General features: G+C 40.2%; 1 protein-coding gene across 1 annotated transcript in view; it reads right to left on the bottom strand.

The window, feature by feature from the left end:
* Positions 1-4,026: 4,026 nt before the first annotated feature.
* Positions 4,027-25,864, bottom strand: part of atp6v1ba (ATPase, H+ transporting, lysosomal, V1 subunit B, member a) — a 180,654-nt gene continuing 158,816 nt past the window's right edge. The window contains exons 12-14 of the mRNA XM_028796004.2: positions 22,315-22,419; positions 15,276-15,405; positions 4,027-4,215 (exon numbers count right to left, since the gene is read on the bottom strand). Coding sequence (XP_028651837.1) covers positions 4,073-4,215; positions 15,276-15,405; positions 22,315-22,419 — 378 coding nt within the window. The 3' untranslated portion in view covers positions 4,027-4,072. The remainder of the gene's footprint in view (positions 4,216-15,275; positions 15,406-22,314; positions 22,420-25,864) is intronic.

Below are 25,864 nucleotides of genomic sequence, written 5' to 3'. Positions count from 1 at the left end.
CATAACGCGGATTTTTCGCTGCTTCATGGGTTTCTGCGGACAGTGGGTCTTTTTACTTGCTTCCTCAGTTGGTTTGCCCAGTTGATTTCATACAAGAGATGCTATTGGCGGATGGCTGAGAAGCTACCCAATCAGAGCACGCAGTTAAATTCCTTTGTGCTGCTGATTGGCTCAGCAACGGAGTGTTGCATTAACCAGGAAGTCTCATCTCACTCATTCATCATTAACGTGCTAATGCTTCAGGGGCCGTGTCCAAGCACCAACAGAAGATGCAAATGATTGCAGAAAAGGTAAAAGTTTTGGATATGTTGAAGGAAGGGAACAGCTACACCGCTGCAGGACATCGATTCTTTTTATTTAAAAAGGAGGAAAAGCATATAAGATCTACGGCCGCAGTGTCCTTTAACCAGGGTGCAAAACGAGTTGCAAGTGGACGTGATAAGGCAGTAGTCTGGATGGAATCTGCTTTAGGAATCTTTGCAACAAGGTCGACGACGTCATGACCGCCTACCAGCTGCTACGTGTACTTCGCTATACAGTAAGTGTAAACTTATCTACCGATTTCATATTGCTTAGCAGTTGTCCCTGTTTTTAATAGAGTAAACGGTGGGTTGTAAACAATACAGGGAGGGTTTAAAAACGTCCAAATACACGTTAAATAATTAAATAAATATAGTGTCCCTACTTCGCAGAAATTCAGTTATCGCGGTCGGCCTTGGAACCTATCTCCCGCGATAAGTGAGGGATTACTGTATTTAATTATTTCGTGTAATATTTATTGGTGTGACTTCACTAAAAATGGATAACCAATTACAGCCAAGAACTAATAGCATCCCTAATAATAAAAAAAAAAATTCTAGTGGATACACTAAAGTCACATAAAATTGGACCACAAAGACCAGAAGCCTAACATCACATTTCTCTTTACCCAAGGGGTGGCGCATGGGGTGAGGCAACACTTGGGTAAGAGCAATACTTTTTTTTTAAACATTACAGAATAATGATACAAAAAGATTGTGTGGAAGAAATATGCCTTTTACGGTTAATATAGTTATTGTGCATAAAATGTTTTGGTATGCATTGCACATTAAAATATAGCATCTGTCTTTGAAGTAGTATAAAAGGGTTAACAAATGTGAGAATATTGTTCAAGTATATCAGGAAACCAGCTAAAGGTCAAGTAAACAACAAAGAACAAGACGGTCCTGGGCGACGGTTCAAGAATTTGGCCGACTGTCATGTGACCCAGATGTCACACACACAGGAACTCGAGAGTATTGAAAAAGTACTGTAAGGACCAAGACTCTAGTGAAACAAGACTTATTTTGGGGTATGTGGGCTGGTTGATGGTCTCTGCTAAAACACCTCATGTCTTTAAGCCAATCAGAGTGAATGCAAGCCAGTGAACCAATCAGTGTAAACACTGTTATGTAAATTCAGCTATCTATAAATGCAGCTCTGTGTCTTTACTTTGGGACCATTCCATCACAAGGCTGCTGCTGAGATTCCTCTTCATGATGAGAGAGAAAAAAGGCAGTGGACAAGCTTCCTCCTGCCTGGTGCTTTGGGTTAATTGTTTATAGATAGAGAAAAATATATAGATATTGATAGATATGTATATATAGAAAGATATTAATTTCTTCTACAATTGTTAAGTATAAACCTTAAAAATTACACACATGCCATGTTTGTAATTGTAAGAAATATTTAGTTTTGAATTATACAGACCACAGTTCACTGCCTTGACTGAATACAATCACATGCACATTTGAAAGCTATAAATCAGCACGGAATAAAGGTGTCGAATTGTGTATATCTTCTAGAATGTTATAAGGCATTGATCACATTTACAATGTCTGTAATATTTGCACCATGTGTTTAAAAAAAAAAAAAAAAAAAGGCCATTGCCTTGCCTCGACTACCTTGGCATTTAAGGAAACTGACAAAATGAGCAAGGCAGCCAAGCTTCACTTCACATTCAATTGCAGAAAAGAAAAAAGAAAAATCAATAAAAATATTCTTTTAGGCCAGGCCAAACAGAAGCAGTAAATGATTTACACATTTTAATTGTTTTTAATGCCTATTTTGTTATTTTATAAGTAAGTAAGAGCTCTGTGGTATCTGCAAGAGTGTAAGGGAAGGTCTACAGGACGGTAGTGAGACCAGCTATGTTATATGGGTTGGAGATGGTGGCACTGACCAGAACGCAGAAGACAGAGCTGGAGGTGAAAGAGTTAAAGATGCTAAGTTTTGCATTGGGTGTGACGATGATGGACAGGATTAGAAATGAGGACATTAGAGGGTCAAGCTCAAGTTGGATGGTTGGGAGACAAAGTCAGAGAGGTGAGATTGCGTTGGATTGGACATGTGCAGAGGAGAGATGCTGAGGATATTGAGAGAAGGATATTAAGGATAGAGCTGCCAGGGAAGAGAAAAAGAGGAAGGCCTAAGAGAAGGTTTATGGATGTGGTGAGAGAGGATATGCAGGTGATGGGTGTGACAGAACAAGATGACAAGGACAGGAATATATGGAAAAAGATGATCCACTGTGACAACCCCTAACGGGAGCAGCTGAAAGAAGAAGAAGTAAGAGTTCTGTGGTAGCGATCAAGTTTCAGAATAAGTGTAATAAACTGAAATGACTTCATTACAAAATACACAGAAAGTACAGAACTATAGTGTAGTGAAATGAGGAATGTCCCTTTTCAATAAGTAAAATGACTGTCAAGTAAGAAAACTGCAAATATTTCAATACAACTATAATAGCTCTGCCTTTTCTTTTGTGTTGAAATGTATTGCCAGTCAAATTATAATTACCAGCAAATTCCCTGCATACCAAGGAGGCTGCAGAAGACCTCAGATAACTGAAGAGCATTTTGAATGAGGATGACTGCTGGACTAGCCCCCAACAGTATATACTGTACATGATAAGGCTCGTTGTTTCCAACAAGCAAAAATGCTACTTGTGTCAAGGTACAGAGGTGGCTTAGGCCCTGTGGTAGAAAAGCCACTTCTGCAGGGCCACAGCAACTGTAACGTTAGGCTAAAAATAAAGACAAATCATTAAAGCAGACTAATGGCTGTGACCAAGTTTTGCGTTTAGCACAATTACCACCTCAGCTCATTTTGCATGAAGACAAACCACACACGATTTTTCTTTTTTTTTTTTGAAGTTTATTAGCCAAGCTTTATTTATATTTAAATATTCTAGACAAGAACTATTCAGTTTCAAGTTAAAAGTGAATCATTCGTTACTGCCAACATGAAGGTATGTTATGACATGTTCTAGTTGGAAATTTGTTTGCATCTGCAGCTGCTCATCAGGCGCCGTTTGCTTCTCCCTGAAAAGCCCCATTACAATGTAGTATCCATTAACTTAAGTTGCGAATCGGGACCCATACTGTGAAAGTGGTTAACATGAACACCTGCAGCCACTGTGCAGCCACAGAGTTCACTCATCTCGCTCACTTAGGGATTGGAATGGCGGAGATTAAACCAATCAACGGCAGACATATTTGCATTGCTGGCTTAAATAAAAGACAGCTGTTTAGCTATCATCAATCCAAAGATAACTGCAGTATGCACATACATACTGATCAATTGGATAAATGACATAAACCAACTGTGACCTTTTATTTTTGTGGTTTAGAGACCCACACAGTTGAATAGTTAACTATTTTCATAAAAATACAAGTGTCTTATATGTAAGAATGCCATTGATGTACCTAATTCTTACATATCCTCATAGTTGCTAATGCTCAACTGAATGTGCTTTGTTTCCTTATAACCTTACACTTTTCAAAAGAAAAAAAATCCATTAATGCATTCTTATAATGCACTATTTTTCCTTCTTGTTTCTCATTAAATGATTGTCTACCTGCAGAAGTAACACACCTAAGTGGAGAGATAGCCTGAGCTAATTAATTAGCTCAAAGTATTCCAAGTATTTTATAATTTAAATAGTCTTATGCAAAAATATGTTTTAAACAGTCAACTAAAGAAGAAAAGAATATTTTTCAAAATCAAATTATTGCCATTTTCTCTTTCAGCAAATACCCATTTGTCTCCTCTTTCAAAGCCGAGTGGCTGAATCCCTTGGATAAAATTCGGCAATAGTGCTTTGTGGGATACGCTTGAGCATCTCTCTGGGGAAAATTCGAAGTAGCTGCCAACCAATGTCTAAGGTTTCATAAACTGTTCTGTTGTCGTAGGCACCTGTGAATGGGGAAAAGGAAAAGAATTCATCTACAGAACATTCACAAACTGGAAACATGCACAGAGAAAACAACCCACCCAAGGTATCACTTTGTCTTTTGTTAAAAAAAAAAAAAAAACCTTCATTCTTTTTTTACATTTGTACCTATTCCTAAACTTACAGTGGTGGCTTAACACAGCCCACCATAAGAACCTGTAAGACTATCAAAGCAATTTCAACCCAATCACCACCACTTTAATATCCATTGAAGCTTTGAAGTATAAGATCTATGTAACCACAAAGCTGGATGGGTGCTGATGTTTTAGCACTGCCAAAACGATACTTGGCATCTAACTTCATAACGTACAGTGCATCCGGAAAGTATTCACAGCGCATCACTTTTTCCACATTTTGTTATGTTACAGCCTTATTCCAAAATGGATTAAATTCATTTATTTCCTCAGAATTCTACACACAACACCCCATAATGACAACGTGAAAAAAGTTTACTTGAGATTTTTGCAAATTTATTAAAAATAAAAAAACTGAGAAAGCACATGTACATAAGTATTCACAGCCTTTGCCATGAAGCTCGAAATTGAGCTCAGGTGCATCCTGTTTCCCCTGATCATCCTTGAGATGTTTCTGCAGCTTCATTGGAGTCCACCTGTGGTAAATTCAGTTGATTGGACATGATTTGGAAAGGCACACACCTGTCTATATAAGGTCCCACAGTTGACAGTTCATGTCAGAGCACAAACCAAGCATGAAGTCAAAGGAATTGTCTGTAGACCTCCAAGACAGGATTGTCTCGAGGCACAAATCTGGGGAAGGTTACAGAAAAACTTCTCCTGCTTTGAAGGTCTCAATGAGCACAGTGGCCTCCATCATCCATAAGTGGAAGAAGTTCGAAACCACCAGGACTCTTCCTAGAGCTGGCCGGCCATCTAAACTGAGCGATTGGGGGAGAAGGGCCTTAGTCAGGGAGGTGACCAAGAACCTGATGGTCACTGTGTCAGAGCTCCAGAGGTTCTCTGTGGAGAGAGGAGAACCTTCCAGAAGGACAACCATCTCTGCAGCAATCCACCAATCAGGCCTGTATGGTAGAGTGGCCAGACAGAAGCCACTCCTTAGTAAAAGGCACATGGCAGCCTGCCTGGAGTTTGCCAAAAGGCACCTGAAGGACTCTCAGACCATGAGAAAGAAACTTCTCTGAGACAAAGATTGAACTCTTTGGCGTGAATGCCAGGCGACACCTTTGGAGGAAACCAGGCACCGCTCATCACCAGGCCAATACCATCCCTACAGTGAAGCATGGTGGTGGCAGCATCATGCTGTGGGGATGTTTTTCAGCGGCAGGAACTGGGAGACTAATCAGGATAAAGGGAAAGATGACTGCAGCAATGTACAGAGTCATCCTGGATGAAAACCTGCTCCAGAACGCTCTTGACCTCAGACTGGGGCGACGGTTCATCTTTCAGCAGGACAACGACCCTAAGCACACAGCCAAGATATCAAAGGAGTGGCTTCAGGACAACTCTGTGAATGTCCTTGAGTGGCCCAGCCAGAGTCCAGACTTGAATCCGATTGAACATCTCTGTAGAGATCTTAAAATGGCTGTGCACCGACGCTTCCCATCCAACCTGATGGAGCTTGAGAGGTGCTGCAAAGAGGAATTGGCAAAACTGGCCAAGGATAGGTGTGCCAAGCTTGTGGCATCATATTCAAAAAGACTTGAGGCTGTAATTACTGACAAAGGTGCATCGACAAAGTATTGAGCAAAGGCTGTGAATACTTATGTACATGGGATTTCTCAGTTTTTTTATTTTTAATAAATTTGCAAAAACCTCAAGTAAACTTTTTTCACGTTGTCATTATGGGGTGTTGTGTGTAGAATTCTGAGGAAAAAAAGAATTTAATCCATTATGGAATAAGGCTGTAACATATCAAAATGTGGAAAAAGTGATGTGCTGTGAATACTTTCCGGATGCACTGTAGATACGTCTAAATCTCCAGCTTTTGATCTTGGAGTAAAATTCGAATTAATTTGCTTACTTTTCTTTATAACATTCAATTCATGTAGTCAGTCGGTCATTTTCTAACCCACTCAGTCCTGACCAGGATCACGAGGAGCTTATCCCAGGGCACAAGGGAGGAACAAACCCCAGACAGGGCACCTGTATATCACAGGGTGAACATGAACAAACAAACAAACACACACACACACGCACGCACACACACACAAAGGAAACTGGAGAACCTGGAGAAATTCCACACAGACATGGGGAGAACATGCGACCTCCACACAGGGAGGAATCAGGACGCAAACCCTGGTCTCCTTACTGTAGGTCAGCAGCACCACCATGCCATCCATTTCCAATTCGCGTAGCTAAAGGCTAGCTGTACTTGCATATCACTTCACATATCAGTTCATAGTTCAGTTAGTCATTGTCAAACTGCTTAGTCCCGAACAAAGTCGTGGGGTTTGATGGAGCCTATCCCAGCTAGCATAGGGTGCAAGGCAGGAACAAACCCAGGACAGGGCGGCAGTCTATCACAAAGAAAACACACACACACACACACACACACTAGGGGTTATTTAGTGTCACCAATTCATTTACTTGCACGTCTTTGGACTGAGGGAGGAAACCCACACAGACACAGGGACAACATGTAAGCGCGAACCCCGGTCTCCTTACTGTGAGGCAGCAGCACTACCACTTTCCCACCAATTCATAGTTTACTAGTCATTTTGGTCTCCACATATTCTTAAATTACCCAAATGGGCCTGGTATTGGACAGATGAACTATTAATCTGTGCATGAGCTACGGATCCACAAGGGCATACTTTCGCCCTGATGGGGTTTTGTTGGCCTCTTCTCCATTATTGCCGTGGCTCTGGCTTACAAAACAACTGTCATGTTTATCCATATGTGTCTGAGAGAGTTATTATTTTGTAGGAAATTAAGCATCAATCAACGTGACAGTTTTACTGGGTAGATAAGTAAGTATGGTAGATTCAGAGACTATTCAGACCCCTTGAACTTTCTGCACATTATATCGTGCTGTAGGTTTTTCATTTATACTCATCAATCTACACTCAATAACCCATAATAACAAAGTAAAAACAAGTCTTCAAGGTTTGTAAAACTGAAAAATCAAAAACTGAAACCTGTCATTCATGCAAGCATTCAGACTCTTAATTCAGTACTTTATAGAAGCCCCTTTGGCCTACAATTGTAGTTTTGAGTCTTGTTGTGTTAGCCTCCAGAAGCTTTGCACATCTGGATTTGGGCGTTTTATTTCATTCTTCCTGGCAGATCCTCTCAAGCTCCACTGAATTGAATGGGAAGCATCGGTCATCCTCAGGTCCCTCCATCCATCCATTATCCAACCCGCTATTTTCCTAGCGGGGTCTGCTGGAGCCAATCCCAGCCAACACAGGGCACAAGGCAGGAAACAAACCCTAGGCAGGGCACCAACCCACCACAGGACACACACACACCCAAACACCAAGCACACACTAGGGACAATTTAGGATTGCCAATGCACCAAACCTGCATGTCTTTGGACTGTGGGAGGAAACCGGAGTACCCAGAGGAAACCCATGCAGACACGGGAAGAACATACAAACTCCACACAGGGAGGACCTGGGAAGCTACCCACTGCGCCACCATGCCGCCCCCAAGTCTCTCCAGAGATATTCTATTGGGTTTAGGCCTGGGCTTTAGCTGGGCAACTCAAGGACAGTCATCTCATTCACAGGCCAAGAGCCCTGTCTTGAATTCAAAAGCATGATCCCTTGTAAAGGGGCTTACTTTCATTTTGTAGAGGTATTTGTCCAATAATTTTACAAAAACGTTCAAGTTTTGCATGTTGTGAACAAAATGTGGATTATGCAGCAAAAGAAAGATATTTTTTTTACATGGATATTATCATTTACTGTTGTTCAGCACTGGTCATCAGAGGCTCCTGTTCTATCAGAAACGTTGTTACTTCCATTCTCCATGAACACAGGAAATTCTCAGTCACTACTCCAAAAGGGGTAAGTAACATACAAATATACACTCACTGGCCACTTTATTAGGTACACCTGCTTTTTAACGCCAATATCTAATCAGCCAATCACATGGCAGCAACTTGATGCATTTTGGCCTGTAGACACTGTGAAGACGACCTGCTGAAGTTCAAACTGAGCATCAGAATGGAGAAGAAAGGGGATTGAAGTGACTTTGAACTTGACATGATTGTTGGTGCTAGAAGGGGTGGTCTGAGTATTTCAAAACCTGCTGATCTACTTGGATTTTCATACACAACCATCTCTAGGGTTTACAGAGAATGATCCAAAAAAGGGAAAACATCCAGTGAGCGGCATTTCTCTGGTTAAAAATGCCTTGTTGATGTCAGAGGAAAATGGCCAGACTGGTTCAAGCTGATAGAAAGGCAAAAGTAACTCAAATAAAAACTCTTTACAACCAAGGTATGCAGAAGAGCAACCCTGGACACACAGTGCATCAAACCTTGAAGCAGGTGGGCTACAGCAGCAGGAGACCACACAGGGTCCCACTCCTGTCAGCTAAGAACTGGCAACTGAGGCTACAATTCGTGCAGATTCACCAAAATCAGGCAATAGAAGATTTGAAAAACCTTGCCTGGTCTGATAAGTCTCGATGTCTGCTGTGAAATTCAAATGATGGGCTCAGAATTTGAAAGCAGAGATCCATCCTGCCTTGTTATCAACTGTTCAAGCTGGTGGTGATGGTGTAGAGGGTATTGTCCTGGCACACTGAGTTCTTTTAATACCAACTGAGCATCATTTAAATTCCACGGCCCACCTGAGTATTGTTGCTGACCATATCCATCCCTTTATGACAGCAATGTACCTATCTAATGATGGCGACTTCCAGTATCATAACGCGCCATGTCACAAAGCACAAATCTTCTCAAACTGGTTTCATGAACGTGACAATAAGTTCGGTGTACTCAAATGGCCTCCACACTCCCCAGATCTCAATCCAAAAGAGCACCTTTGGGATGTGGTGGAATGGGAGATTCATATCATGGATATGCAGCAACTGGGTGACGCTATCATGTCAATATTGACCAAAATCCCTGAGAAAGGTTTCCAGCACCTTCCTGAATCTGTGCCATGAAGAATGTTCAAGACAGTTCTGAATGCAGAAGGGGATCCAACCCGGTACTAACAAGGTGTACCTAATAAAGTGGCCAATGAGCGTATAACACTTTCTGGGAGGAGTATGTATAAGAATAATCCAGTGGGAGAAGTCAACGAAGAAAGACAATCACGCAGGGCTCAGTGAATGTTTGCTCGTAACAAAGCCATCCTCTTTCAGTGCTTTTGAGACTACTATGGATCTTGCAGAGCTCTTAAAGCCAGAGCGGCTGACACCTTTGAGCAGGAGATGTGCAGATATCTGACCTGATAATGCAAGCCCTCAATATTATGTGTAAATGCCAGGCCAGTACTGGCCTCAAGAGATCCACATCTACTATAAGAGGTGGATTTCAACCTGAAAGCTCCCAGGTGCCAAGGCTTTCACACTGTGTCTGTCAGTTGAAGTGTGAAGATGCTTGTCAAAACATTTCAATATCTTTTTTTTTTCTTTTTTTTGAAACTGAAGATCTTTTTCTCCCTCCCCTAATTATTATCTTTGGTTATTGCAGCAAGTACATTCAGCACCACAGCCTTTCCTGTGCCTCGTATGATTAGTTAAGTGTTAGCGCAATTTACAATAATACTGGCCATGGTACCAGGTAATAGGATAATCTAAAAACATTTTTTTTGCTATCTCTTGTCCTACGTGCGCCTTCAGTGTCTTCACTCTGTATTTGCGCATGTGAACGTCTCTTAACTAGTGCTCACCCTCTCTAGTGCGTTCCTGTAAACCCTGCTTCTCAGACTGTCATTAAATTTCGAGATGTGCCTCTCACCTCCTGCCCAGTTTTACACTTGCCATCTCTGAAGGCGACGCTCTCAGCAGGCCTAATACGCCATGACTCCTCCATATGCCTCTCACATTTGAACTTTACCATTTCTTGCATCACCAAAACCAAACTGACCAATCAGATTGCTTAGAAGAATTGGAAACACTGACCTTTTATTATATAGTACATAGATGCTATAGATATCTAATTATTCAGTGCTGTCATGGTCCCTTCTTAATAAATGAATATTAATTTATTAAATTATATTAGAATATCTTCGAAAAGTTAATTTATTTCAGTAATTCAATTCAAAAAGTGAAACTCATATATACATATAGATTCATGACGCACAGAGTGATATATTTCAAGCGTTTGTTTCTTTTCATTTTTGCTGATTATGGCCTACAGGTAATGAAAACTCAAAATTCAGTATCTCAGAAAATTAAAAATTACATAAGACCAATTAAAAAAAAAGGATTTTTAATACATGAAGGTTGGCCTACTGAAAAGTATGTCCATGTATGCACTCAATACGTGGTTGGGGCTCCTTTTGCATGAATTACTGTGGCATGGAGGCGATCAGTCTGTGGCACAGCTGAGGTGTTTTGGAAGCCCAGGATGCTTTAATAGCAGCCTTCAGCTCGTCTGCATTGTTGGCTCTGGTGTCTCTCACCTTCCTCTTGATAGATTCTCTATAGGGTTTAGGTCAGGTGAATTTGCTGGCCAATCAAGCATAGCGATACCATGGTCATTAAACCAGGTATTGGTATTTTTGGCAGTGTGGGCAGGTGCTAAGTCCTGCTGGAAAATGAAATCATCATCTCCATAAAGCTTGTCAGCAGAGGGAAGCATGAAGTGCTCTAAAATTTCCTGCTAGATTGCTGCACTGACTTTGGACTTGATAAAACACAGTGGACCAACACCAGCAGATGACATTGCTCCCCAAATCATCACTGACTGGAAACTTCACACTGGACATCAAGCAACTTGGATTCTAGGCCTCTCCACTCTTCCTCCAGACTTTGGACCTTGATTTCCAAATGAAATGCAAAATTTACTTTCATCTGAAAAGAGGACTTTGGACCACTGAACAACAGTCCAGTCCGTTTTCTCCTTAGCCTAAGTAAGATGCTTCTGACGTTGTCTCTGGTGCAGGAGTGGCTTGACACAAGGAATGCTGTGACAGTTGTAGCCCACATCCCGGATACACATGTCTGTGTGTGGTGGCTCTTGAAGCACTGACTCCAGCCGCAGTCCACTCCTTGTGAATCTCTGCCAGATTCTTGAATGGGCTGTGCTTCACAATCCTCTCAAGGATGCTTGGATACAGCAGCACTCTGTGAACAGCCAGCTTCTTTAGTAATGACCTTTTGTGGCTTCCCCTCCTTGTGGAGGGTGTCAATGACTGACTTCTGGACAACTGTCAAGTCAGCAGTCTTCTCCATGATTGTGTGGCCAGACTGAGAGACAATTTCAAGGTTTGTAGCTGAGTGGATTGTGGCACCAGGAGTCTACAGTATTTAACTTTTTCACGATATTCGAATTTTCTGAGATACTGGATTTTGGGTTTTCATTAGCTATAGTCACAGACTACGACATACATATGGTCTAGACTTGAAATGTAAGGATAAATAAACTGTTTTCAGAACTGTTCAAACTATATCCTGCTTATTACTAATTTTATTATAACTGAGTTCAGTGTAAATCAAACTGGTACTGTGTACTTTAAAATGTTTACCCTATTTGAGATGACGCAATCAAATGGCAATTTCATGGCATAATTTCAAGCTAAAGCTGCTGTAAGGAAAATATGGCAACAATAAATTAAATGTGTCTACCTGCTCAATAAATAATAATATTTTACTTATATAGCGCCATTCCCATGCACATGAATTCAGTTACTCGGTTAAATCAACAGTCAGCCTGTTATGGTTTTTATTTTATGTCACAATTAATCCAAGAAAAGAGATTTTCACTTAATTTTTAAAAAGGTAAAGACAACTGCAAGCTCTAATTGCCAATATGAGGCTTTTTATTGTAATCCTAACCTCTCCCCGACTTCTTCAATACACAATTTAAAGGCATCTCTCAAACAGTAGTGCTTATACAATGAAAGCCAATTCTCTGTTAGAAGTAAACTAATGAAGGTGGGCTGTAATCCCCGTTGGCAGTTCACTACGTAGGAGGTATGATAACTGGTGGGGAGAAAATGGTGAGCTTACATCAAATTCTTGTGTGGAATTTATTGAGCAAAATAACAGTGAATTGCATGTCAGGGTTCGGTTATCATAAATCATCAGTGAATACTGTGCACACCACAGCACTCCCTGACACTTATTTAGAAAGGTGACTTCACTGAGCACTCATGAGGCCCTCTCAAGTAGCGTAGGAACGGTAAGCTTACATCTTTGAGCAACGAGTAATAAACCCACAGGCATCTTCCTAATTATCAGGATTATCTTCATGAATAAAAAGGTTTTACACTAATAATAATACATTAATTTGTTTGGCCCACTCATGCTCCTATTTGTATTTATTACAAATATTTGGTTTATTGGTTGTTATTGAAAACATACTACATACTCTGCATGATAATCAGGGTTCGTTTATTGTAATTATTCTGTTCGTAACAACCACTCACACACACAGAGCCTGCTGTTTTACGTTGAATGTCAGCTTGATGGTGTAGTGATTAGCGCTGCAGCCCCATGGCTGGGTTTCACTCAGGATTAATTCATTGTGTGGAGTATACATTTCTACCTGATGTTAATGCATGTTTTTCTCCAAGCACTCCTATTTTTACTACACCGTTTTTGTTAGATTAATTAGTAAATTTGTCCAAGGAGGAGTGAGCGCAGCATGTTGGTAGTCCGCTGTCCTGCCTTGCACACAATGATCCCACAATAGTTACTGTAGAGTGGTCCCCCTGTGTCACACACGTGCGACTAGGAGGGAGCTGAGTGGACCAAGTGGAGGTAATTACCCGAAAGGCCAGTGGGCGGCGGGGTGCACTAAACCTACCTCTGTTGTCTCTGCAGGCCAAATACGGGAAAACCTGCCTGATTCGACATCACTTCCAGTCCTGGCGCCCAGACTGATGTCACTTCCGGTTGCGGCCAAATGACATCACTTCCGCTTTTCAGCTTATAAAGCCGCCATCTTTTCCTAACCTCGTCAGTTCAGTTCAGGACTCAAAACAATGCACATGAGTGCTCTTTCAAAACCCTTTTTCGACCAAGGACAATATATGGGTGGCTGCCCCAAATCTTTTTGTGCGTGTCGAGGCTGTTTATTTCACACTGGATTAAAATATGTTAATTTCTAAAACATTCTTCCATTTTTTTGTCTAAAGTTTTTTTTTTTTTTTTTTTTTTAAAGAAGAAGGTAGGGAGCCAGATTAACAAAAACATGCAGTGTGGATGATGAGCTTAGGAGCACACGCTGATACAGCGCACTGCTGCACCCACCACATGACAAACCAACTCAGGACCCCAGGTTAGAACCCAAGTGCAGCCATGCAACGGGTGACACCTCAGCACCACACTAGTTCAGATGGAATGGAACCAGTGTGAGGTTTTTTATGGTAGATGAATTTAAATAAAATAAATACACAAATAAATAAATGTATTGTAAAAGGTAACAAAAAATAAGTAAAAACAGGACAATATTTTAGCACAAATAATTAAATGTGTCATGAACTACGGTATTTTTATTACTTTTCTTTATGTATTTGTTTAATTAACTCTTCAGAAAAAAATAAAAACCGTCATTTTCAGCCGTCAGTGTGGAGAGGACGAGTTCAAGAGAATACAGCAGTGTTGTGATTTGTATTGAGCTTACTAGTCTTGCATTTACTTTACGTCAGGTCTGCTCGAGTTTCAGAAGGCATTTACTCAGCCCAATCCCTCTCAGCGGAGAGTTTGCCCAAATACAGAAACAGGGGAAGGAGCTTGTGGGATGGGGCTATGGTGCTTGGGTGGTGGGTGGCAGGGTGTAGTGTAGGACTCTGCTGCATGACTATATGTAGATACATTTTCTATTTTTGAACTCTGTGCTACACTGTCATATCTTATCTTATATCCATGTTAAGGAGGGACACGTTAAATTATCAACTAATATCATACAATGAATATAAAAAGTCTACACACCCCTGCCAAAAATCAGATTTTGTGTAATAAAAATGAAACTAAAATAAATTCTGTCAGAACGTATTCCACCTTTAATCTTCCTGCAAAACTGCAACCTATACAAAGAAGGTGAAAACAAATCAGAAACTGTTTAATGAAAAATAAAAATCCTGGTTGCATTTGTGTGCACAGCCCCTTATTTGGCTTAACTTCCATTCAGTGTGTGTCTCGGTCTTTCCATATTCATTACTTAATACTGTACATTTTGCTTAGGTTGTGATCAACTATTTCCATTTATGGCATAAATAAACCTATTTTTAACAACTCACATTTGACATCAAGAATTTTGCTTTGTCCAAGACCGGCAAAGAAATAACTAAACAAACCTGACTATAGTGCTATTGCTACTCTTAATCTCTTAACACCCGTTTTCACATTTAGCTTCACCTCTCAAATGTCCTATCCTGATGAGCACTTACAGTCTTTCAGTGTTGTATATTTTTTAATACGTATTACAAACTCATAATTTGCTCTGTGAAGTACCAGGTTACATATAAAGAACTGCATAAAATAAACATTGACTTGCCTAATTGAAACAGTGGTCTGAACATTAATCAGCCATGCTCAGTAATCTGCCATGACCGAGGATCTGCTTGCATCCAAATTAAATAAACCCGATATTCACATAGCATATGGCAAACATTCATTACAGTGAAGCAGCTATAAAAGCACCGAGACTGCCCCACAGGTATAGACGTAACATTTAAACAGAAGAAAATGCTTTAATCCACAAATGTATAACTCGCTGGGCTATCTTCAAGTTGAGTGACCTTTTACTTAATGCACGCTTGAACACTGAAAGCACCGGCAAAACCACTAATGAATGGTGTCAGATATCAAAATGGCATCTGTGTTATAAGTGGACACTGTCCCTTGATGGGTTATTGACCATTAACTGTTTTTCTCAAATCCAGTACAAGTCTGTTATTTTCAACAAAGAGCCTTACCCTGGGCAATAAAGTTTCTTTCAAACTTCTGTAAAAACTCTAAGTAAAGGAGATCATCTGGTGTCAGGGCCTCCTCTCCCACCACTGCCTTCATAGCTTGGACATCTTTACCGATGGCATAACATGCATACTGTTAAAGAAAAAAAATGTTTACAGGTTAAGATTAGAAGATCTTAGAAGCATCATGTAATCTCAGTGGTCGTGCTAACTAGAACTATCCTTAAAAAAACATTTACATTTATTTATTTGGCCAACACCTTTATCCAAAGCGACTTACAACATTTATGATACAATTGGTTCCATTTATTTTCTTCTGGAGCACAGGTGGCTGAAGTGACTTGCCCAGGGGCACACAGTGCCAGTGGCGGGATTTGAACCCACAACCTCAGGGTTTGAGGTACAAAGCCTTAACCACTGCGCCACACTGCCTCAAAACAGAGCACAGATTGAAAGAAATGAGGCAAACATACACCTAATCAAAATGAAACGCTAGCAAACGTTCACAAATATTAACAAAACTGAATGACTGCTGTCCCATTTAAACCATTGCCTGTTAGTATACAGTAAGGTCTCTGTATTCGCTGTGGTTGCATGTCAATACCACTCGCTAAAACTGAAATCCGCAAATATTCTAAATATGCAAATGTAAATATTTTTCACATATCCCACTAGTGTACTGTATTTAAAACAGATAAACTAGATCTTAAATCTATATCTCTCTCATATATATATATATATATATATATATATATATATATATATATATAGTGGAACCTCGGTTCACGAACGTCTCGGTACACGTACAACTCGGTTTACAACCAAAAAGTTCGCCAAACTTTTGCCTCGGTTCATGACCACACACTCGGTATACGAACAAGCCAGGTTCCCTTTTGGTTTGTACATGTTCAGTCTCTCTCTGTGCATTTCCTGTGCAGCGAGCAAGAGAGAGAGCGAGAGAGCACGACACAAACACACACAGGCAGCGTGAGAGACAGAGGCAGCGCAAGAGACAGAGAGAGCCGCTCACACACACACACACACACACACACACACACACACACACACACACACACACACGGGAGCGCTCTAGAGAGACACACACACAGGCGCGAGAGAGAGAGAGAGAGAGACATACAGTTCGTACGGTCTGGAATGGATTAATTGTATTTACATACAATCCTATGGGAGAAATTGCTTCGGTTCACGACCAGAGTATTGGAACGAATTATGGTCGTGAACCGAGGTTCCACTGTATATTATATATATATATATATATATATATATATATATATATATATATATATATATATATATATATATATATATATATATATAAACCAAATACCACTGACTCACTCATCACGAAATCTCCCAAACCATGAGGACTTGAAATTTGGAATGTAGGTTACCCTTGGCCCATAGGTGCATGTTAAGAAATGGTTTAAAAAATTTTGTGGTCCAAGCGCGTTCTGTCTGTATGTCTGTTTGCTTTTCACAAGAGAATTACTTAACGGATTTAGATCGGGTTGTTTTCTATAATTTGCTTGAACTTTTCGGTTGATTTTGCGACTTCTCTCATCACGCTAAGTATCATAGTTTGCTTGAGGTACCGATGTATTAGCGCAAATCCAAGAGAGTGGCTGTGGGCCGAGAGCAGGGGGGCGGGGTCTTCCTCACTCCAGCCTCTGTATGAGTTGGTCTACATCTCACCACCTGTTGGAGTGGACCTTGTCTCCGCTTAGCTAGCATACCTGTTTGTTCAACAGACATTGTGAATTTCCCCTTGGGATTAATAAAGTATCTATCTATCTATTAATCATTATCATCTACAGATTGTTAAAGAGTAACGTTTGACATTTTTGAGAGAGATCAGAGCTACGTGTGTTTTAGAGGGTAGCTGCTGATTGCCAGAGATATCATGGCCATGTGCTTTTCTCCCCATGCAGGGAACGCTCTTCCGTCAGAGCTGAATACGATCAGATACAGTGCCAACGTCTATTGATTTTTAAAGATTGTCCTGCTTCATTACTATGTGGGTACAGCCACGGGGTACAGCTAGTGTTACATAAAAGATATTTAGATCTGTAATAAGATATATATTTAAAATAATTTTTAATAGGTTTATATACATAGAACATTAAAAATAGACCTTAATGCTCTTAACAATTACACATACACAATTTAAACAAATGGAGAAAAAAAATGATGTAGGGAGTAAGGTTGGTTCTTTATTTTTCCCCCTGAGAAATTTGGCTTTTTGCAGAAGCTCATTAACTAAATAAATAGATAGGTAAATAAACATTCATACTGTACACACACCAAAATGACCAAAAATGATGTGCATTAAAAAGAAAGAATACCTCCGATTGTCACAGTCACAGTGAGGCATTATGCAGACGTATTGTTGTTGGTATAAAGGAGCCCCCTTAGCATTTCTTGACCCACTTCTGCTGAATGATTCGTTGGCTGAAAGTCCTCAGTGTTACTGTGTCAGAGAGAGGACATGCAGCCTTTTTCATAATGGCACTCAATTTTGAGAGCTTCAGAGAGCTGTAGAAGATGTAATGGGTGCCACTACCTGCATTAAAGGAACACTGTCTCCTCAGGGAAAGATGTCTATTCTGAGCTTTCTTATTCATTACTTGCTGTAGAAGGTTCTGTTCCTGTAGATGAAGAAGGCTCAGTTCTGGCTGAACTGTTTTTACATTGCAAAAAAATCAGGTAGTTGACTTTTCCGGGTTTTTTCTTTTTTTTTTTTACTCATTATGGTGCCACACTACATAAATTTAAATTCCCAGCAGCGCTGACATCACTGTGCCACTGGGCAGCTTCTGCTGTTCACTCTGGGGCTGCTGGGAGAAAGAAGATGAGGTGTTGGACTTAAACAGGGAGCCGTAAGAAACCCGGAGGATCGTGCTTGTTTTGTTTGTCTGTTATTGTGTCGTTTTCATAGCTGTGGAGTACAATTAACCACTGACTAGGGATTACAGTTTCTTCTGGATTCACATCCTGTGCTTTGCTGGTTCATGTGGTTTCATTTGGTTTGGAAGTCGACGTCTAAGGGCTGACTAACTGACGTCAGTTGACTTCTGCAAATACATGTACCCCTGTATACAGAGACCCGACCATATAATATGGAGGTTCGTACACTTCAGTTTTGAGGGGCTTAATTTGTGGAGCACCAAATTACTGCCAGCATCTAATCTACCATTTTCAAAACCGGACTTTTGTTTTGTACCTCTGCATTACCCTCTGGTCCAGTTTATATACTCACCTCCTTGTATTTAAATCTTTTTGTGCATTTTATTAAAGTGCTCGATTCTGTTTGGGGAAAAAAAATCACAATTTCACCATGTAGCAATTTCAGACTACTACTACTACAGCAAAACGATTACATTGTACACAGAAAAATAAAAACTAAATGGTTGAAAAGTAGTCTGTTTGGAAGAAAAATGGATGTGTTGTGCACATTTGTCCATTTATATGACTTAGTCATTTTCTTTAAACATCATAAATTCCTTATTCTTAGTAATCTAAAAGAAAGCACAGGTATCTTCCTTTTCATCACTGAACTGTTGAGTGAAAAATGTATAGACATGGCCATAACCTGAAAATAAATATAAAAGTAATAAAACCTCAAATATTGAGAGAGCTAAAGCAAACCGTTCAAAATATTTATGCAATAATCCCTGAAAAAGCCTTGCTGATCACTAATTCATTGATGTCAACAGTATACAGAATAATCTGCAGACTTGAGATCAATTTCCACGTGTCATAACATTTACTGCATCTGCTAGAATTGTGATCTGGTAAAAGTATTGAACATCTAAAGTGGTACATGAAAAATAAAAAGAAAACACGGCAGTTTGGCCTCAATTGTAAGACACACTACACATTTAGGCCAGAGGTCAGTTCTTGACTCTAAAGTGATCGGTACTTCAACTTTATTACGCATAGCATTTGTTTTCCTTGTTCATTTCCTCCACTACAGGAGGACTTCTAATGCTTAATGGCTTCTCTAGGTCTCCTTGTCAAACCTGTCTTCTCACTCTCTTTTGAAATTGTTTATGTCATTAGCACACCACCCTAGTTTCTACCTTCAGAATATCCAGTTAATGCGTGTACTGAAAACTGACTCAAACAGTAAAATATTTAGTCATACAGATGTCTACTTGTAAAGCATCTTACACAAAATACTTGATCACTTAAGCCTTTAGCCCAGGGGTGGCGAACTTCCAGGCCTGGAAGGCCGCAGTGGCTGTAGGTTTTCATTCTAACCCTTTTCCTAATCAGTGACCAGTTTTCGCTGCTAATTAACTTCTTTTTCCTTAATTTTAATAGCCCTGTTTTTAAGGACTCGGTCCTCTGAATTGATTCCTTTCTTCATTAAATGACAGCCTAACAGAAATGAGACGTGAAACGAGCCAACAGATGACCAGCTAAATTGGAGCTTCGAACTCCAACCAATTTCACTCCAATCACTTTCTTAATGAGAAGCCAATTCTTCTTGCTGTTAATTAAACCCATCATTTAATTCCATGGCTTGTTGACATTTCCAAAACTGTTGATTTTCTGTTTTTTTTTTTCTAACACCACCATGAAAATGTTTTGGTGACCTGAGCAGATCAACCTCACTGAGACCTTCTCCTTTATTTATTGTCAGATACTCTGCGACGGGCACTGGTGAGCTGCTCATACGGCGGCTCGTTTTGTGTCTCAGTATTGTTTAGCTGCTAATTAAGGCAAAAAAAAGTTAATTAGCAGCAAAAACTGGTCACTAATTAAGAAGATGGTTAGAATGAAAAACTGCAGCCACTGCGGCCCTCCAGAACCACATTTTGACACCTGCGACTCAGCTCCTTCAGGTTAGTATTTAGTAGATGCATCTTTGGCAGTCATGACCTCCTTGAGTCTGTATGTACAGGTCTCAATCAGCTTTGCAAATATGGACACTGCCATTTTTCCCCTTTCTTCTTTAAAAAATAATTACTCAAGCTCTGTCAAGATGGATGGGGATTGTGAGTGAACAGCTGTTTTCATGTCCAGCCACCAATTTTCAACTGGATTGAAGTCTGAACTCTGACTTGGCCACTCCACGACATTAACATTGTTGTTTTGATGCCATTCCTGTGCAGCTTTGGCTTTATGCTTGAGGTTAATTGTCTTGCTGGAAAATGAACCGTCTTCAAAGGCGCAAGTTTCTTGCAGGCTGCATCAGGTTTTGCCTGCAGGATTTCCTTGTGCTTTTCTGCATTCACTGTACCCTCTAAAACATTCCAGGGCCTGCTGCAGAGAAGCATCCCCACAGCCCGATGCTAACACCACATGCTTCACTATGCTCCGTTTTTGATAAAGTGAAGTATTCAAACATGGCATTTAATTTGATGGCCATAAAGCTCAATTTTGATCTCATAACACCATAGAACTTTCATGCAGTCTCCCACATGCCTTTTAGCAAGATGTCATGTATGCTTTTTTTTTATCAGTGGCTTTCAGTCTTTGACACTCACCCCTTAAAATGCACCCGGGCAACAGCTACTGTCTGCACAGGCACTCCAATCTCAACTACTGTAGCTTTGAACTCCATCACTGTTCTAATTTGTCTCTTTGTGGCTTCCCACACAAGTCTTCTTCCTGCATTATTGTTAAGTTTTTGTGGACAGACTGCTTAACGCAGATTTACTGTACAGCTGTGCCATAATCTTTCCTTTTTTCAATGACTGATTTATCTAGACTCCAAGTAATATTCATTGACTTGGACATTTTCTTGTCACCATTCCCTGATCTGTGCTTTTCAAGGAGTATGTTGGCCTGTTCTTTTGTCTTTATTGTGTTGGTTAGGCCACCATACTGACTCAACACAAATTGTCCCTTCCACATATAGCAAGTACAATTAACTTAAATCCCAGACAGGTGATCTCCACTGTCCAATTCTAGGACAACTGAATGTTCTATGCCAGGGGTGGGCAATGTCGGACCTGGAGAGTCACATTGGCTGCAGGTTTTTTTTCAACCCAGTTTCTTAATGAGAAGCCAATTATTGCTAATGAAGCTCTTATTGCTCAAGTGACATTTTTCTGCTTCATTTTAGTGGTCTCTCTTGTTAAGATTCCCCACCCTTAATTGCTTTTTTCAATCTTAAACACGCTGCATTCAGTGATTTAATGGCTCCTTATTAGCCATAAGATTTAAATGACAAAGCAGCCAGAAGTTCTCCATCTCGCTTGTTTCCATTTTTATCTGTGTGTGTGTTCATTCTGCACTTTTAGATTTAATAAAAAAACTTAATAGAAAAATGCGACAGACTGAAAATTACATGTTTTAGGCTTCAAATCATTTGGATGATACCTTTGGAAAGGAAAAAAATCTACGATATAAGAACCTCACATTGCAGAGTAACAAGCCGTAAGATTTAAATAAGGTCTGAGATTGGCAAGGATTGGGTAATTAAGTAATTGGGTTGGAATGAAAACCTGTAGCCAATGCAGCTCTCCAGGAGTGACATTGCCCACCCCTGTTCTATGCAATCAGTTATTTTGTTCTTTATATTTATAATTAATTTAGAAAACTTTTGCAGAAATCTGTTTTCACTTTGACATTAAAGAGTCTTTATCTATTGACCACTATAAACAAAAAAAAAATTAAATTCACAATAAAATGTGACAACTTCCAAGGGGGTGAATACTTCTTATAGGCACTACACTTAAAAATAATGTAATTTGCTCAGACCTACTTCAGGCACTCTCTAGTCTCCAGTCTATCCCTGCACATAAATGATGTGCTGGTCCATCGCTGGGCTCAACCATGCACACTCACTATACGAGGCCAGTTTAGAAAATACCCAATATACCTAACGTACATAACACTGGTGATATGACAGAAAACATATACAGTAGCTGGAAAAACAACCTATGCAACATAAAAGGGATTTGAGCCCTGACCGTAAGACCCATGAGGAAGTGTTGGTAATCATTGCGCCACCATACCTATCACCCACGGCCTGCACTTCCTATACAGTATAGATTAATATGTGACTTACCAGTTGGTTAGAGACATCAGAATGATCTTTGCGAGTCATCCCTTCTCCAATAGCAGACTTCATCAGTCGAGAAAGTGATGGAAGTACATTGATAGGGGGATATATCTGTGAAAAAATTTAACATGAAGTTATTTTATTAAGAGGAAGAGGTCCCAGGATGCTTTGGGGTTTCTGTGATCTAGCCATTACATATTTAAATGTCTTTAGTGCACACCTAAATATTTAAACACCTACGCAAGCCTATGCACATTTAATTACACAGTACATACCAAAAACAGCAAATATTCAGGTCAACGACTCATATTAAAATACGGCAACAGTCAAAAAAAACATGGTGTGTAAAGAGCATGAAATATTAAAATTTCAAGTACATCTCTGATCAGACTTTTCTATACTTTATATAAAAAAAAAAAAAATAGTGATACAAGAAAGTTGTTCAGTGGCAGTGTGACACAGTGGCTAAGGAACTAGAACAGGTTGCTGGTTCAAACTCTTCCTTTGACTTACTGTGTGACCCTGAGCAAGTCACATAAACTGCACATCTATCAACTACTGTCCAAGTCGTACTTCAGAGGGTGTAATAACACAGTATATTTCCAATTCTGCTTGAAGACAGACGGAGGTTTTTAAAGTAATCAACAGAAGTTGGGACACCTGTGCAAATGGTTTGCTTCAACTTGCATAGTTTAATTTACTTTAATTGCTGCAGAACATCTGTACGTTGTAACCTATTAGTTGTTCACTGAAGAAGGCCCATTTGTAATATTCTGATATTTTTTCAGTTTTTTCTAACCTAAACTTTAAATTTAAACCTCTGTCAGTTTAATGTTTACCTTTTCAGCATTTTAGGCCATTCACTGCATTTCAACTGATTCAATTTAAAGAGTAACTGAAAAAACAGAGGTGTTGTAAAACTTTTGACCGGTAGTGTAAGTTTTTTAACAGTATTTTAACACTAGAATTCCTGAAGCCTACGAAAAAAACTTGTCATCCTGGCCCACCTTAAATCCCTTCGCACCTCTACCATCAGCATTTTTTGTTTTATAAATGCGTCAATCAGCACATGCAGCAAGTAACCTGCTCTCCCATCCCCTGCCTTGACAGAGCTCAGCTTGAGGGCAAAAAGGTCTCCCACCTCAAGCCAAGGCTCCTTATCTGCGTGTGGAGTGTCTTGAGTTGTATTGGGTAAATAATACAGTATATCGTTATTTGGAATACATACATTTCATGTGTGTTCCGTGTCTACAAAGATCTGAGTTAAGTGTAGGATGAAGAGAAATGCAAGAAATGCTGAACACATACCTAAAGCAGAAACTTTTTCCATGTTATACTAATAATGATGAAACATGGAAAAAGCTTCTGCTTTAGGTATGTGTTCAGCATTTCTTGCATTTCCTTTCACCCTACACTTACCCAGATCTTCGTAGACACGAAACACACATGAAATGCATATACAGTAATCCCTCCTCCATCGCGGGGGTTGCGTTCCAGAGCCAACCGTGAAATAAGAAAATCCGCGAAGTAGAAACCATATGTTTATATGGTTATTTTTATATTGTCATGCTTGGGTCACAGATTTGCGCAGAAACACAGGAGGTTGTAGAGAGACAGGAATGTTATTCAAACACTGCAAACAAACATTTGTCTCTTTTTCAAAAGTTTAAACTGCTCCATGACAAGACAGAGATAACAGTTCTGTCTCACAATTAAAAGAATGCAAACATATCTTCCTCTTCAAAGGAGTGCGCGTCAGGAGCAGATAATGTCAGAGAGAGAGAGAAAAGCAAACAAATCAATAGGGCTGTTTGGCTTTTAAGTATGCGAAGCACCGCGGCACAAAGCTGTTGAAGGCGGCAGCCCACAAACCTCCGTCAGGAGCAGAGAAAGAAAGAGTGAGAGAGAGACAGAGAGAGACAGAGAAAAACAATCAAAAATCAATACGTGCCCTTCGAGCTTTTAAGTATGCGAAGCACCATGCAGCATGTCGCTTCAGGAAGCAGCTGCACAGAAGGTAGCAACGTGAAGATAATCTTTCAGCATTTTTAGACGAGCGTCCGTATCGTCTAGGTGTGCGAACAGCCCCCCTGCTCAATCCCCCTACGTCAGGATCAGATAAAGTCAGCGCAAGAGAGAGAGAGAGAAAAGTAAGTTGGGTAGCTTCTCAGCCATCTGCCAATAGCGTCCCTTGTATGAAATCAACTGGGCAAACCAACTGAGGAAGCATGTACCAGAAATTAAAAGACCCATTGTCCGCAGAAATCCGCAAACCAGCAAAAAATCTGCGATATATATTTAAATATGCTTACATATAAAATCCGCGATGGAGTGAAGCCGCGAAAGGCGAAGCGCGATATAGCGAGGGATTACTGTATTCCAAATAACGATATACTGTATTATTTACCCTATACAACTCCAGGCACATCACACGTAGGTAAGTAGCCTTGGCTTGAGCTGGGAGACCTTTTTGCCCATGAGCTGAGGTTCGTCAAGGCAGGGGATGGGACAGCAGGCTGCTTGCTGCTTGTGTTGATCGACGCATTTATAAAACAAAAGACGCTGATGTTTGTCTCCTTTGGCAGCAATTACAGCCTGGAATGTTCTTGGGTCTGAGACGACAAGTTTGCACACCTGGATTTGGTGATTTTTCTACAATTCATCTTTGCAGATCCTTTCAGGTCTGTCAGGCTGAATGGAGACTGTCAATAGACAGCTTTTTTCAGGTCTCTCCAAATAGGTTCGATTTGGTTCAGATTTGGGATTTCACTGAGACACTCAATGACAGTCACAGAAGTGTCTCTAAGCCACACCGATGTTGTCTCTGCTTTGTGATTTTTTCATATTCTGTTGGAAGATGAACCATCATCTCAGTCAGAGATACTTTACTCCATACAGCTTTCCCTCAGACCTGACGGTCTCCCAGCCTCTGCTGCTGAAAAACAATCCCACAGCATGTTGCTACCACAATGCCTCACTGTTGGAATGGCATTGTGCAGTGATGAGTGGGTGCCTGGTTTCCTCTAGACGGGACTCTTAGAATTGAGAGTCTTGGTTTCATCAGACCAGAAAATCTTGCTTCTTAATGTCTGAGAGACCTTTAAGTACCTTTCTATAAATTCCAAACGGGCTTTCATGTGTTGTCTGGCCACTCTGCCACAAAGCCAAGATTAATGAAGTGTTGCAGTGGTGGTTGTCTTTCTGGACGTTTCTCCCATCTCCACACAGGTTCTCTTTTGGGCTCTGCCAGAGAGACTATCAGGTTTTTGGTCACTTTGTTTATCTTGGCCCTTTCTTCTGATTGTTTAGTTTGGCTGGTTAACCAGCTCTAGGAAGAGTCATAGTTGTTTCAAACATATTCCATTTAAGAATTATGGAGACCACTGTGCTCTTGGGAAACTTTACTGCTGCAGATATTCTGTGAAGCCTTCTCTAGATCCGTGCCTCAACACAATCCTGTCTCTATGCTCAGCAAGTAATTCCTTCAATCTCATGGCTTAAGATTTGCTCAACTGTCAGACTTTCTATAGAAGGATGTGTAATTTTCCTAATCATG

Source organism: Erpetoichthys calabaricus, chromosome 2 (genome assembly GCF_900747795.2).
Source record: "Erpetoichthys calabaricus chromosome 2, fErpCal1.3, whole genome shotgun sequence".
Taxonomy (NCBI): Eukaryota; Metazoa; Chordata; class Cladistia; order Polypteriformes; family Polypteridae; genus Erpetoichthys; species Erpetoichthys calabaricus.
Note: the sequence above shows the minus strand (reverse complement) of the source record. Positions and strands in the feature narration are given on the sequence as shown.